General features: G+C 41.8%; 1 protein-coding gene across 2 annotated transcripts; it reads left to right on the forward strand.

Moving 5' to 3' along the window:
* The first annotated feature begins 887 nt into the window (after positions 1–887).
* Positions 888–15,995, forward strand: LOC139551711 (3',5'-cyclic-AMP phosphodiesterase 4D-like). Of its 2 annotated transcripts, XM_071362987.1 has the most exons (9): positions 888–977; positions 1,771–1,952; positions 5,446–5,544; positions 5,740–5,904; positions 6,313–6,412; positions 8,031–8,185; positions 8,378–8,500; positions 13,395–13,577; positions 13,713–15,995. In XM_071362987.1, the coding sequence occupies exons 1-9, from the start codon at positions 893–895 to the stop codon at positions 14,232–14,234; spliced, it is 1,614 nt and encodes a 537-aa protein (XP_071219088.1). In that variant the 5' UTR covers positions 888–892; the 3' UTR covers positions 14,235–15,995. The 2 variants fall into 2 exon arrangements, with proteins under 2 accessions (XP_071219088.1, XP_071219089.1); XM_071362988.1 differs by lacking the exons at positions 888–977; positions 1,771–1,952 and adding an exon at positions 4,944–5,364.
* Positions 15,996–16,444: the final 449 nt, after the last annotated feature.

The raw sequence follows: 16,444 nt of genomic DNA on the forward strand, positions 1-16,444 counted from the left end.
CGAAGACGCAGCTGACTAGTGTCCTCGTAATGTAGCTACCTGTCTTACGGACCCTTCAGATGCTCTAGGTCCCATTCTATCCGGTTATTCAGCATTGGATTTTTTTGGGGGGAGGATAATACTTTATCATTGATGTTACAGCCATAACTAGATTAGTGATGTTTTGTGTGTATTCGCCTACCTTACGCCTTCTGTATTCAATCTTGTTACTATCCTCTAGGTTTATTTGCCTCAAAAGAATTTGTAGATTATGCCATCAAGGCCATGGAGACACTACTTTATGGATTATGTCATGATTGATTGTATGACAGATGTTTTGGGTCTATCTGTTTTCGATTTTACTGCATCGATGTACCACCATGACACAAAACTTCTTACGTTCTGTGTCATTGGGGTACATAAAGGTACAGTATGTTGACCTTGATGCTGATTTAGAATTCAAGCAATTTCAGGGCTAAGTTCATTAGGCACCAAATGGAAAAATACCGACTAAAACAGGGACAGGCTACCTCTTCCAATAAGAAACACTCATTTTCGTTTTCCGGAGCAAAATATTTTCAACAGATCCCAGATAGCTAAGCTTATGTTAAAGCTTGTAGGTTTGGGTTGCTGCCTTTGGATAATGTCTATTCATTCACAGTGTCATTCCAAAAACTTGAGAGAAGGGTTTACTTCACTGGTTTGTTAAGTGTTTTCATCAGTGCAGTCATTTTCATTGAGGTAAAAAAGTGAAATAATGTGACATCGTTGTGATGCTTTATGATGTATGTACGCTAAGTATGCTATTATTTACCCTTTATAGTCTACACAATGTCATATATGCACAGGAGTAATCCCCCCCTCTCTATCTCATTTTCTCTCTCTTCCCTCTCTCGGTGTCCAGTTTAAGAGGATGTTGAACAGGGAGCTGTCTCACCTGTCTCAGATGAGTCGCTCGGGGAACCAGGTCTCTGAGTTCATCTCCAGAACCTTCTTAGGTAAGACTGACTGACCTTGCTGTTCTGTTGTCAGTACTTATAACAACAAGTACAAGTCCCCAAAAGTCAAGTAAAGAGTCTCAATCACTCAGTCCACAAAAATGTTCCCTGAAACTGAAACTCCCCATAGCCAAAAAGCCTCCAAATAATTTGGGTATTGGGCAATTCCACGGTAACAGAGTTACACTGAGACTCTGATTTTTCACTTTAAAATGTATGTTAAACAAAAAACATTGCTTTTAAAGTGTAACAAACCATACAACTCTATGCACAATGACTACTTTCAACAATTTACACAGTAAAAACAAAAAACTATTACTAGAAAAACTATGCAGTTGCAAAGTTTAGTAACAGAATTATGGTAAAATATCCCTCAGTTTTAATCTGTTACCCAACTTTGTACCTGCACAGTTCTTCCTGTAAATGTGTTTTTGTTAAAAAAAAATCTGTGAAATTGTTAAGTAGTCCGTAGAGTTCTATGGTTTGTTAAACTTTGAAATCAATGTTTTTTGTTTGGTATACTTTTTGGTATACCATTCTCAGTGTAATTCCGTTACGGAAAAATGTAACCAGGTTTGTTTAGTCAACGAGGACCAATCCTAACTTGAGATCAGGGTGCGTAAATAAAGTCCCCAATTGACCTCAATGCATGATTATTGGAGAGTGCGATCTCAAGTTAGGCTTCAGCCGACGAGCATAAAATATGCAACAACAAAAAATAACTTTGTGTATTGTATAACAGTCCCTCCCTCTCGTCCTATATCTATCCCCTCCTTCCTTCACTCTTCCCCAGACAAGCAGCATGGCGCGGAGAGGCCAAGCCCCCAGATGCAGAAGGTGAAGACGGACAAGAAGAATGCCAAGCCCATGTGTCAGATGAGTGGTGTGAAGAAGCTGCAGCACAGCACTAGCCTCTCCAACTCTAATGTACCCCGCTTTGGGGTCAAGACCGGGACAGACGACAAACTGGCAACGGTGAAGGAGCATTTTGACATTATATTGACATTTTAAGTCATTTAGCAGACGCTCTTAGCTTCTCTTAGCCAGAGCGACTTACAATCAGTGTATTCAACTAAGGTAGATAAAACAATCAGATATAGGAGCAATCTTTTGGTTGCGCTTTTGTTTTACAGACTAAAGTCAACTATTTATCTGTTATGAACTTAGGAAAGAAATACTGTTGTGCCCTTGAGGAAGGAACTTAAAGATGCAGTCTGGGATCTTAAGCACTTACAAAATCCTAACATATTGTACAAATTGGAATTTGTAACATATCATACACATTTTATGTTGTTGTTACAATTTGTAACATATTGTGTGTCTCAGTTGGTAGAGAAGGGTGCTGGCAACACCAGGGTTGTGGGTTCAATTCCTACGGGGGACTAGTATGGACATGTTTGCACTCACTACTGTAAGTTGCTCTGCATAAGAGTGTCTGCAAAATGTCAAATGATTGATGTAGTACACAATTGTGCATCACTTTAACCTCTAGCTACATAATGTCATTTTGAGTTTTGGCCGGGCCTTTATCTGGACTTGTGTACTTTTCCCAAGGTGAAGTGTAGCCTGAACCGGGCCTCTTCATTGTTCGATCATTCTATTTTTATTCTAGTCATTTTCCCACTGTTCCGTTATAGTATTTTAGGGCACCATCGTAGCTAGCTAGAGATTACCACCAGAGCTAACCCATGTTCTAGTGCTTATTAAACTTCTAGCACTGATCACCACTTCAGATTTAGGCCAAAATCGATCAAGTTGCTGGTGATAGGATGCCTAAAAGGGTCACTTCTGTAATTTCCCATATAGTGATATGGACTAAATTGATTCTATTGAGATCCAGGTAATGGGATGCCTTAAAGCAGGGGTGTCAAACTCAAATACCCAGTGGGCCAAAATGTAAAACCTGAACAAAGTCGCGGGCCAACATTGAACAAATTAACCTTTTAATATGGACCCAAACAAGTTTTGCTTTAACATTGAATATGGAACAAGCATCGCTTATTACCATACAATATATAATTTAATAGTGGAGACATGCAAAATCGAATTTCAAATGAAAAAACACATCAATGGCATTCATTTATTAAATAAATAAAATGTAAATAAAAATCGTATGCCTCTTTTCTATTTGCAGCCTTCTGATTTAAATACCAAAATAAACTTTTTCCACTGGCTAATAATTTTACAAATAAAATGATAATAAATCAATCAACCATTCAAACCCATGCCTTGTAGCAAGAAAAAGTGCACAAAGAAAACGTTAGTTATTGCACACTGATCTAATCTGATGTGCCCAAGCCAGCACTTTGTGATGTGGCTTTTTTGAACATATTCTGTTGTGAAACCAAACTTATTTTCATCTCCTCTACTTTCTGGCTCCTTTGAGTCATGTCCAGGTCCTTGTATTTGTCAATGGTGTTTCGTTTCATAGTGTCGTCTAATGTTGTACTCCTTACTTACAGCCACGTGGACTCCACAAATAAGACAAACAGGTTTGTCTTTTACATATGTAAACAGATATTCTGCCTCCCACTTGTTCAGAAAGCTCCTGTTTTCTGCCTTTCTTTTCGCCATTTTTGGGAAGGGATAGCGCTCACAGTTGTAGCGTCTATGTTGCTATGACTACTGTCACAGAGGAGAGGGCGTTTCTGGGTCCTGTCCTGATTGGCGCGCGAAAACAACAGCAGAGCATTATGGGATTCGTAGTATTAGCGGTGAATGCGCTGTATAATACCGGCGGGCCAGCTCTAGTAGTAATTTGGTATTGTCTCGCGGGCCAAATATAATTACCCCGCGGGCCAAATCTGGCCCGCGGGCCAGAGTTTGACACCCATGCCTTAAAGGGTCACCTATATAATGTTACGCCACAGTGGATGCTGATTGGCATACAGGGCATGTGGTAATACGGGAGATAGGCTGGATTCAACCAAACATGCTACGTGGTGTGAATACCCAATCCAGAAAAGTAACGAAGTAGCTCTGAAGATACACCCTATATTATTAAGATGATACTGGCTTTGCGTTATTTGTGTCTTAATTGTCTGTTGTTAGACTGTGATACAGACCTTGTCTCGAAACATCTTTACTTAGAATGTGATTTTGTACAGCGCAGTACGGATAAACCTACAATGTTGTTTTGGTTAAATTCCAGACTATACCGGAGTTATGCATTTTTGTCATAGAAAATGTGTAATTGTGTATTAATGTATATCATTTCTCCTTATAATACACTAGATGGCAAAAGTATGTGGACACCCTTTCAAATTAGTGGATTCGGCTATTTCAGCCAGACCCATTGCTGACAGGTGTATAAAATCGAGCACACAGCCATACAATCTCCGTAGACATACATCGGCAGTAGAACGGCCCATACTGAAGAGCTCAGTGAGTTTCAACGTGGCGCCGTCATACGATGCCACTTTTCCAACAAGTCACTTCATCAAATTCCTGCCCTGCTAGAGCTGTACCGGTCAACTGTAAGTGCTGTTATTGTGAAGTGGAGACGTCTACGAGCAACAACTGTTCAGCCGCAAAGTGGTAGGCCACACAAGCTTACAGAACGGGATCGCCGAGTGCTGAAGGGCGTAGCGTGTAAAAATCATCTGTCCTCAGTTTCAACACTCACTACCGAGTTCCAAACTGCCTCTGGAAGCAACATCAGTACAATAACTGTTCATAGGGAGCTTCATGAAATGGGTTTCCATGGCTGAGCAGCCGCACACAAGCCTAAGATCACCATGCGCAATGCCAAGCGTCGGCTGGAGTGGTGTAAAGCTCGCCTCCATTGGACTCTGGAACAGTGGAAACGCTTCACCATCTGAATTACGCTTCACCGTCTGGAAGTCCAATGGACGAATCTGGGGTTGGCGGATGCCAGGAGAACCTTACCTGCCCCAATGCATAGTGCCAACTGTAAAGTTTGGAGGAGGAGGAATAATGGTCTGGGGCTGTTGTTCATGTTTCGGGCTAGGCCAGTTAGTTCCAGTGAAGGGAAATATTAACACTACAGCATACAATGACATTCTAGACGATTCTGTGCTTCCAACTTTGTGGCAACAGTTTGGGGCCCTTTCCTGTTTCCGCATGACAATGCCCCCGTGCACAAAGCAAGGTCCATACAGAAATGGTTTGTTGAGATCGGTGTGGAAGAACTTGATTGGCCTGCACAGAGCCTTGACCTCAACACCATCGAACACCTTTGGGATGAATTGGAACGCTGACTGCAAGCCTAATGCTTTTGTGGCTGAATGGAAGCAAGTCCCCGCAGCAATGTTCCAACATCTAGTGGAAAGCCATCCCAGAGGAGTGGAGGCTGTTATAGCAGCAAAAGGGGGGACCAACTCCATATCAATGCCCATAATTTTGGAATGAGATGTTCGACGAGCAGGTATCCAATTTCTTTTGCCCATGTAGTGTATGTTTGGAGGAAAATGGTGTGTCTAAAACGGGCCATGATGTCTGATTTCAGGAGCTTGAGGACATCAATAAATGGGGCCTTAATCTTTTCAAAGTCACCGAGCTTTCGGGGAACCGGCCTTTAACAGTAATGATGTACACAATTTTTCAGGTAAGAACGTTTATACGAATTTACTGTGTGTGTGTGTGTGTGTGTGTGTGTGTCGGTGTGTGTGTGTGTGTTGGTGTGTGTGTCGGTGTCGGTGTGTGTGTTAGTGTAGTATGTGTGAATAGCAGTCAGTTGACCCATAATTCTGACATTATTCTTGATTCGTTTTGACCGTGTCTGATGTTCTCTCATTTTCAGGAAAGACATTTATTTGAAACATTCAAAATACCATTAGACACCTTTATAACTTACCTGAAGACTCTAGAAGACTATTACCATGGCGATGTAGCCTATCACAATAACATCCATGCTGCTGATGTCACCCAATCCACTCACGTGCTTCTGTCCACGCCTGTTCTAGAGGTAGGGGAATGTACCATCTCCGTTGCTTTATGGGGGGAAACTTTGTTGGTAGGATTTGATACGGTCAATATGGCCACCTCTTTTAACTTTTTGGCTTATGTTCTGTTAAAAATGTGTTTTTAACACAGCAATTATATCTGTTTTTATATTTGTCTTGTTTAAAACTTGCTTTAAATGTAACCTGAGTTGTGTTCATTAGGGCAGGCAACAGAAAATGTTTTAAAACATTTTGCAATGGATAACAAAGATGATAGTTTCTTATTAGACAAGTCCAGGTATGTTCCAATCTGTTTTCTTCCCTTTTGAATGACCCTGGTTTTGATGGATTGAACAGTGAGTTTCATACAGTGAGATTGTGTTCATTGTTTTGTTGTGCTCATAAAGTGGTTCCACCTCTTGTCTTCGCAGGCTGTGTTCACAGACCTGGAAATCCTTGCTGCCATCTTTGCCAGTGCTATTCATGACGTAGACCACCCGGGGGTCTCCAACCAGTTTCTCATCAGTACCAGTGAGTGGTCTTTCCCATGTTTTGCAGTTATGAGCTATTCGACCTCACATGACATGCCGTTTTTGCCTTTTATCGCAGTGCTAATGTAGATGGCTGTTTTAAGATGAGCTTTTCTCTTCAAATCAATTTTTATTTTTCACATTCACATATTTAGTAGATGTTATTGTGGGTGTAGCAAAATGCTTGTGTTTGAGTGTGTAAAAGAATTGGATCCAATGCACTTCGGGGAATCCCCTTCATTAGACATGCAGACAGGAGGCGATGTCTCCATATGAGTTAATTGTGGAGGACACAACACAAAGAGACTTCTATCATTCCGTCCGTCCGTCCGTATTTATGACCGTACCATGCCTCTTGGGCTGCTAACCCAGTCAGGGAGTGTCCATACACACGGACGGACGGACGGGGGGGTGTGTGTGTGTGTGTGTGTGTGTGTGTGTGTGTGTGTGTGTGTGTGTGTGTGTGTGTGTGTGTGTGTGTGTGTGTGTGTGTGTGTGTGTGTGTGTGTGTGTGTGTGTGTGTGTGTGTGTGTGTGTGTGTGTGTGTGTGTGTGTGTGTGTGTGTGTGTGTGTGTGTGTGTGTGTGTGTGTGTGTGGACACTCCCTGACTGGGTTAGCAGCCCATCGTCTCATATGGAGACGTCCGTCCGTGTGTGTGGACACTCCCTGTGCGTGTGGACACTCCCTGACTGGGTTAGCAGCCCAAGAGGCATGGTACTCACAGTCATAAATACATACAATTGTCTGCCAATGGGCAAAACATGTAGCCTGGTCCCAGATCTGTTTGTGCTGTATAATCATCTCCTATGGACATTGACATGAACAACTTTAGCGTGACAATGACCGTATAGTTGGTAAGACAGCAAAAACAGATCTGGGACCAGGCTAGAAAATATTGCCTTGCAAGACAAATGAACTCAGTTCAAGCCAAATGGTATTGTAGATAGAATGAAGGGTACATTGATTCATATTGAAACCGGCTTCATTGTCTTAGTATAAGATTATACATTGTTGGGATTGGACTGTCTGTTCTCTAGGCTGATTGACTGGGAGCTGATTTTGATCCTCACCAGTTACGCAATCCTGATGACATAACATGTGTTAGCCTAGCCACCATGGCAACAAATTAATTGGACCCATCCTTTGGAATCCGTGTGTGCGTCCATGTGTGCTTGCGTGAACGCGCGCGTGTGTGTGTGTACGTGCCTGTGTGTGTGATTGTGTGTGTGTGTGACTGCGCGCCTGCGTATGTGCAAAAGATAGAGATATATATTTGACTTGTCTCTGTTAAATGAGGTAGGGATTACTCAGAGTAGTAGGCATTGTGTGTTGTGTCTGCGCGTGCGCACTTGTGCGTGCGTGTGTAGTAAAAGTGTCCCAATATGTTTCTTTGGCTACTTGATTCACTTTATTCAATATGCAACGTGCATGTGTGTGGCAAAGAGAGACAGTGACATACCAAATCAAATCTAAAGACACACACACTCGCAAAAAATTGACGTGCTTCTCTAGAAATACCTAATGAATATTACCCTGAAGTATGTTACTCTAATATTCAAAATGATGTCAGAAAAACTGCTTTCTAACCATGTGCTTTTATCTGTGTGGTTTCCCTCCAGACTCAGAGCTGGCCCTCATGTACAATGACTCGTCAGTCCTGGAGAACCACCACCTGGCCGTAGGCTTCAAGCTGCTGCAGGAAGACAACTGTGACATCTTCCAGAACCTAAGCAAAAAACAACGTCAGTCGCTCAGGAAAATGGTCATAGACATAGTGAGTGGGGTGGATGGGTGGTTGGGTGGATGAACCTAGCTAGTAAAGGGATGAATTAATTAATGAGTGAGTGATACAGATATGAACATTGCAAAATATTTGTCAAATGGAAGTGAGTGACTGCTTGAGTGAGTGAGTTCCAGTTTAGCACCCAATTGAACTAATCCAACATGTTGTTGTTTGTCCCCGTAGGTACTAGCTACTGACATGTCCAAGCACATGAATCTTCTGGCGGACCTGAAGACCATGGTGGAGACCAAGAAAGTCACCAGCTCTGGAGTTCTACTACTAGATAACTACAATGACAGGATACAGGTTGGCTGCTACTTCACATATCGTCACCCTGCAGGCAAAACTGGTCGAAATTACGTATTTTGTAATGTCATGGTTAGGTTGTATATTGACTGTAAAATACTAGGGCTGTCAAACGATTAAAATCATTAATCCCGGTTAATCGCCTAAAATTCTGTAGTTAATCGTAAAAAAAATGATTTGCTTAAATTTGCTCAATGAATATTTTTCCATTTAAAAAAAGGCATTATAGGTATTTAGGGACATTCTGTATCAGAATGTTTTTATTGGCATATTCACCATAAACAAAATAAGCATTACAAAAGTCCTGGAACTTACTAATGCTCCCAGTATGCCTACTCCCTCATATATTTTCTTGAAGTTCACACACACACACACACTAAGCTTCAGCCATTCCAAATGATTGTTCTCCCAATTACTGATTGGAGGGTTGGCTATAAGAAACAAATAACTGTCTCTATGGATACAAACAACAAAGAGCATAAACCTGTCCAACAATGTCATGAATTCCACAGAACATAAACCTATGACCATACACTTAAGTCGTCCTCCTATTTCTTTTTACTGAGCCAGTTGCAAAGACAAACACGCCTGTTGACATTTTTAGATGATAAAGCTGCTCTCTTCTTCTGTACCATATGTCCAGAGAGTGAAAACAACCTCTCACAAGGTACTGATGTGGCAGGCGTTGCCAGGTGCCTTCGTGCAATGCAGGCCGGTCTTGTGTGGGCCCCTGCATAATGTGACCACCAGTGTAGTGGACAGTCCTCCACTCAGAAGAACTCAACAAGAGGGCAGCTTTCTTCTTTGGTGGCTCTGACTCTGTTGCTTTAACAGGTTGCTGTGCATGCCTCTCTTCCTAGGAAGGGTTATCATCTGCTCTCTCCATTACCTGAATGAGATGGCTCAGAGCAGGCAACACCACTATGCAGGAAATTACAAATTTGAGGAGACAGAAAGTGACACATGGACAGATAGTGTCATTGAATACCGCCTTCCACACTCTTTCCTGCTTCTAGCTGATATAGGGTGTAATCATTAGTCCAACAGTTGCAAACAAGTGTTTCTATTGGACAAATTCAGGTATGTTTATCCCCGTTTTGTTCCGTTTGCTTCCATTTTTCAGATTTAAAAAAAAATAATAATTTAAACCGAATTTGTTTCAACACCCCTGATCACACGTAAACACAGTTCACTTTCATAGTAGCCACGTTGTATTCCTTCAATGCGCTCTCCTCCTCTCACCTTGTCCCTTCGCTTGTGGACTTCAATGCACAACACTTCAGCTCTGTGACCAGGTGAAAAAACCTTTCCAAGCCAAACCGCTACACACAGCCTACATCATTGTCCCCATATTAGCTAAAGTAACATCATAGTCAGCATAGCTAATAGAACTAACGCGTTTGTAAACCAGCTACAATCATGCAATAATGTTAGTGTACAGGGTACAGTGTTAGTGTAAGCAGTTTCGCCGTCGGACCCGATGGCAACAAATTTATAATACCAAAAGCTTACCTTGACTTGGAAGAGTTCCAGTGTTGTGTTGGATAGTCATAGCCAGCTAGCTAACATAGCATCCCTCTGTTTGAGCAGCGTGATTCAGTAGGCTAAACTAGCTAGCTGCATTTGATAGCTAAATAAGTGAAACTGAAAGTGAAATGACAAACTCTCTTGCTTCTCCTTCATTTTGGAAGAAATTAATTTATTCAAAATTGTTCAACTATTGTTTTTCTCTCTCTTTGAGTCAACTACTCATCACATTGCAGTGCTAGCTAGCGGTGGCTTATGCTTTCAGTACTAGATTCATTATTTGATCCTTTGATTGGGTGAACATGTCAAGTGCTCTGTGTAAGTCTATGGGAAGGGATGAGAACGATGAGCCTCCTAGGTTTTGTATTGAATAACTTTTTTAATGTTTTACAATTTACATTTTTATGAAATTCACTGGGGAGGATGGTCCTCCCCTTCCTAGTCTGAAGAGTCTCCACTGACACACACAATCATATTTTAACATTAATAGTGTGAGAAAGAAGATAACCTGCAGGGCTCCCAGTAGTGCCTCCAGGTTCTGCAGTTTCTCCAGTTCAGCTGTGGTTGGCATGGTGATGTTTGTTTTCTTTTGGGCCAGAGCATCTCTCAGTGGTTGTTGGTTTCTGTGGACATGCTTTACCATTTTCAGAGTGGAATTCCATCTTGTGACATCATGTGCGAGTGACCCATTTGCAACTTGCTGTTGTCCTAGCTCTGCATCGATTGGTGGGCTGTGTTGGAAATGCACAAATTGTTTTCTGCATTTGGCTAAGGCATTGTCGAACCCAATGCACGGACATTGTGATGGACCTTTGGAGACTGTGCACGGTGCAGGACAGGTATTCAATAGGCAGATGTCTCGCAGCTGCAATTATGTTCCGTGCACTGTCTGTGAAAAGTGTGGTAACTTTGTTTTTCAATGTTCGACTGCTTTGCTACATCCATGAAATGGTCGGCGCACTTTTCAGCATAGTACCTCTCTTCTGTCTTCAATACGGCCAGAGCGTGTGAATTCATCAATGTGGTGCGCAGTAACCCCAAGCTAGTTGTGCTTACTCATCAAAGTCCAGTGCTCTCCCATGAGAGCAACAGCTGTTGCATGTTTCAACTCCTCCGCTTTCGTAGTCCTCTCGCTTTCATACAGCTCGTGTGTTCTTGTAACGACGGTGGCTCTCGAGGGTAACTCATACGTTGAGTCGTTTGATGCGATTTGAATGATGTCCCTCAAGCCTTTGTACTCCACAATGTGGACTGGCCTGCAAACTGTAGCTATCCACTTGGCTATAGCTTGTGCTAGCTTGCTGCTCGTCGACTTGTCCATAGGCCTCCGGCGCGCACACACTTCTAGCTAAGCCTGCCATAGACGTCCTCCATTGCTACTAGTAACATTACTTGTATTGCCGGCGTCAACGGTGTGTATTGCTTCTAAATGATAATGAAGACTTGATGTACTTCGGTGATAAACAAATTCAGCCTTGTAGTAGATGCAAATTACTTTGGTTTTATCCAGAGAGCCATCTGGGAGGGATCTGAAATTGAATTTGCCATTTAAAAGCCCCTTACTAGCATTGTCCATCATTCAGTCATACAAGTAGATAGGCAGTGGTTGTCAAACGAGTGCATAAGCTGCCGGGACTTGAATTTGAACTAAGGATGGTTCAGGGGGTCAAACTAAGAACATATGTTAATTTTGTGACTACATCTTTAACTGACCCTCTCCTTCTCTCCCTTCCTCTTGGGGTCTGCAGAATGTTTTATGTGCAGTTGATAATGCGAGAGGTTTGCAGTTGATCTTTTAACCATTGTCTCTTTTGTTGTTTTATATATATGAGGACTGAAATGTGATGGTTATTAAAACCTGTTTGGGATAGGGGGCAGCATTTTCACGTTTGGATGAAAAGCGTGCCCAGAGTAAACTGCTTTCTACTCAGTCCCAGCTGCTAATATATGCATATTATTAGTAGATTTGGATAGAAAACACTCTGAAGTTTCTACAACTGTTTGAATGATGTCTGTGAGTATAACATAACTCATAATGCAGGCGAAACCCTGAGAGAAATCCAACCAGGAAGTGGGAAATCTGAGGTTTGTAGTTTTTTAACTCTTGGCCTATCGAATACACAGTGGGATATGGGTCATGTTGCACTTCCTAAGGCTTCCACTAGATGTCAACAGTCTTTAGAACCTTGTCTGATGCTTCTACTGTGAAGTGGGGCCGAATGAGAGGGGATTGAGTAAGGTCTACCATGAGCTGAACATGCGCTGACCATGCGCGTTCATGTGAGAGCGAGCTCTGTTCCATCTCACTTCTGAAGACAAAGGAATTCTCCGGTTGGAACATTATTGAAGATTTATGTTAAAAACATCCTAAAGATTGATTCAATACTTAGTTTGTCATGTTTCTAGGGATTGTAATATAACTTTTTTAACTTTTTGTCCGTACTTTCCGCTGGACTTGCACGCGCGTCGTGAGTTTGGAAAGTGTACTGAACTCGAGAACAGCAAGGAGGAATTTGGACATAAATGATGGACATTATCGAACAAAACAAACATTTATTGTGGAACTGGGATTCCTGGGAGTGCATTCTGATGAAGATCATCAAAGGTAAGTGAATATTTATAATGCTATTTCTGACTAATGTTGACTCCAACATGGCAGATATTTCTTTGGCTGATTTGGTCTCTGAGATCCGTACTCAGATTATTGCATTGTGTGCTTTTTCCGTAAAGTTTTTTTTTTAAATCTGACACAGCGGTTGCATTAAGGAGAAGTCTATCTTTAATTCTGTGAATAACACTTGTATCTTTTATCAATGTTTATTATGAATATTTCTGAAAATTGATGTGGCTCTCTGCAAAATCATCGGATGTTTTGGAAGCAAAACATTACTGAACGTAACGCGCCAATGTAAACTGAGATTTTTGGATATAAATATGCACTTTATTGAACAAAACATACATGTATTGTGTAACATGATGTCCTATGAGTGTCATCTGATGAAGATCATCAAAGGTTAGTGATTCATTTTATCTTTATTTCTGCTTTTTGTGACTCCTCTCTTTGGCTGGAAAAATGGCTGTGTGTGTTTTTGTGACTTGCCTCTGACCCAACATAATCATATGTTGTGCTTTCGCTGTAAAGCTTTTTTGAAAGCGGACACGATGGGTAGATTAACAAGAAGTTTATCTTTCATTTGGTGTATTGCACTTGTTAATGTGTGAAAGTTACATATTTCTAAAAAATATTTTTGAATTTGGCGCGCTGCCTTTTCAGCGGAATGTTGTCGAGGGGTGCCGCTAGCGGAACCCCTGGCCCTAAGAAGTGTGTTTGTATAAAGGGGATTTTCTATTCTAATTCTCTCTCCAGGTACTCCAGAATATAGTGCACTGTGTAGACCTCAGTAATCCGACCAAGCCCCTGCAGCTGTACCGCCAGTGGACCGATCGCATTATGGAAGAGTTCTTCAGCCAGGGGGACAGGGAGAGGGAGAGAGGCATGGAGATCAGCCCCATGTGTGACAAACACAACGCCTCTGTACAGAAGAGCCAGGTAAATACAGTATACACATATAGTATATAAACATGTGCACAAGAGCGCCCACACACAGACACACAAAGAAAGTTAATATCTGACCTGACAATTTATTTCAGTACAAACTCAAGCTGATACACATTTTCTCTCCAGGTGGGGTTCATCGACTACATCGTCCAACCACTGTGGGAGACGTGGGCTGACCTGGTGCACCCTGACGCCCAGGACATCCTGGAGACTCTGGAGGACAACAGGGAGTGGTACCAGAGCACCATCCCCCAGAGCCCCTTGGCCACCCCAAACAAATCTGACCACAGCAGCGGCCACCTCCCTGGGGCCAAATTCCAGTTCGAGCTCACATTGGAAGAGGACAGAGAGACGGACACAGAGAAAGACAGCGGCAGTCAACCAGAGGAGGGGGAAGAGGAGGAGAATAGTTGTGACTCAAAAACGCTCTGCATGCAGGACTCGGAATCCACAGAGATCCTGTTGGACGAAGAGGAGGAAGAGGGTGAAGGCCGTGTACCGAGTATGTTGGAGTTGGTGGAGGGAAAGGGAAAGAGAAGGGCGAGGAGGAGCAGAGAGCGGCTGATCCATAGCAGCGAAACGGTGCGGGTTGCCAAACTGCGAAAGAGAGACTGTCACGTTACGACAACATCTCAAGGGATGAGGTGAATACTAGTAATTGCCATGATGTCAGTAACACTGAGTCGTCATGAGTTCCAAAGCGCACGTTGCCCTGCTCAAGCCCAGGCCTCACCTCACTACACTCCGACTAGAGGCGATATGGGGGCACAGACCCCCCCTCCTCTCCTCCCCCCAAGACTCCCTTCCTTGGAGCTCCACACTTTTGCACTCAAGAAAATTTGTCAACTTTATTGCCTACATTTTTGTTTATGTTCTTGTTTGTTCGGCCTGTCGGGAGTGAGGTGTATGTCTGTCGATGCCCGGTGGGTTTGAGTTCAAAGGCCAAACTCCACCTCCCACCTCTCCTCTAGATCCTCCCACTTCTAGTCAGTGCAGGAAGTGTTCTTTGATTCCCTGACTGAGCACATGGGCAACAAATAGGATGCTTGGAACAGTCCCAACTGTAGCATCATTGGAGGACAGACAAAGACGGGGAAAGATGGACTGCAAGGTGACCCCAGTCCACTTATACGATCTGAAAAATCTATGATGGATATTATAAGGAGAGACAAAGACATATGTTGTGAGATGATTTCAAAGATACCTTTTTTTCTGAAGTTCGTCTTCCTTGAAAACGTACTGGTAGAAAATGCAGCTAAAACGCTGTTTTTTGACCTCCTCAGTTTTGTGCGTAAAACTGGGATCTTTTTGTAGATTGTACTTTTGCTAACAGAGAGACAGAAAGAGAAAAAGCAGAGGAAGATGTTCAATTGAGAATCTTCGTCATTTATTGCAACCATTTTGAGAAGAGGTATGTCGCATCATAATCGGTGTGGTCTTTCCTGCAATGTGTGTTTGTACTGAGTAGATATGACTAAGGTCTTTACACTCACTCTGCTTTTTTGTTAGCTTTTATAACTTCTGACCCAGGTATTTCAGATAGTGGTATCTTATATGAACGTGTGGTATTCTGCTTGAGAGCTTTGGGGTTATTCGTGTAACTTTACTGCATGTTTAAATTTACCACCTGTTTTTATTTTTCAAAACAGAAAGAAGCTGGTAACTACTGACCTTAAGAATATAATAATAATAATAATAATGAATAATGTGCGTATGCCATTGAATATGAATGGCATACGAATATGATATGTCTTGTGGAAGTGTTCTTTGATTCCCTGACTCATCCTGAGTATGAGAAGAGCATGTAGCGATCAGTTCTATCCAATCAAACTTACTATACAAATAGACTATCCAATCTATCTATACATTGTTAAATATGTTTTGAAATAGGTGGTACATGTTTCTCAGCTGTTAAAGGTAGAGTCAGCGATCTGACGTATATGCAGAAAGTAAACAGCAAAGTGGGTTAATTTCCACGACAACGAAGAGTGTTGAAGAGCTGTTTTGGTCCCGTGGCTACCACGTTGTGAATGCGTGACGCGAACTCGTGCACATGCGCAGATAATGTGTGTGAGTGTGCGAGAGCGAAGTCCTGCATCTTGCTCATCGCAATATCTGTGGTGCTGCTCATGGCAATGTAATTTCGCCGACTCTATCTTTATGGTTTATGAATAACCCCCATTGACCTTCAGTAAGCATAAATATTTCTAGTTCTCAACAGTGTTGGGGAGTAGTGAACTACATTTAGTTCAACTAGTAATTTAACTACAATTTGCAGTATAACTAAATTCAAATCGAGATAGTATTTTCAGTAGTTAATTACTTTTTTGCCATGTAGCGGTGTAGCAAACTACTGGAATTACACTACTTGTTTAGCAAAAATGAAATAAAATATATTTTTCGGTATCAGACCTGCATAATTCTCACTTTTCATAGGCAAATGAACACACTATGGTAACATCAGTGTTGTGGAAGCTACTCTGAACATATAGTTTACCAAGCTACCAATTACTTCACACTGGAAGAAGTTAAGGTACGATACAGCTACCCTTAAGAAAAATATAGTTTACTTAACTAAAGTTACTTTGAAAATGTAGTTCACTACATCAAAACTACTTTGTGAAAGATGATCATATGTCAATTTAAATTGTCATAGACTACAAATTGCAAGGTCAGTTCACTTTGGGGTCATATGTTAACAAAATGTGTAATTTTGCCTATTAAACACAAACACAATGTTTAAACTGAGAATTGTGCAGATCGGATGCCGAAAAAGAAAGGAAATTGTAGTTTACATAATTTGTAAATGTTTTAAGTAGTGTGTAGCTCCAGTAGTTACGGCAAAAAAACGAATTAAC

The sequence above is a fragment of the Salvelinus alpinus genome, chromosome 24 (assembly GCF_045679555.1).
Source record: "Salvelinus alpinus chromosome 24, SLU_Salpinus.1, whole genome shotgun sequence".
Classification (NCBI taxonomy): domain Eukaryota; kingdom Metazoa; phylum Chordata; class Actinopteri; order Salmoniformes; family Salmonidae; genus Salvelinus; species Salvelinus alpinus.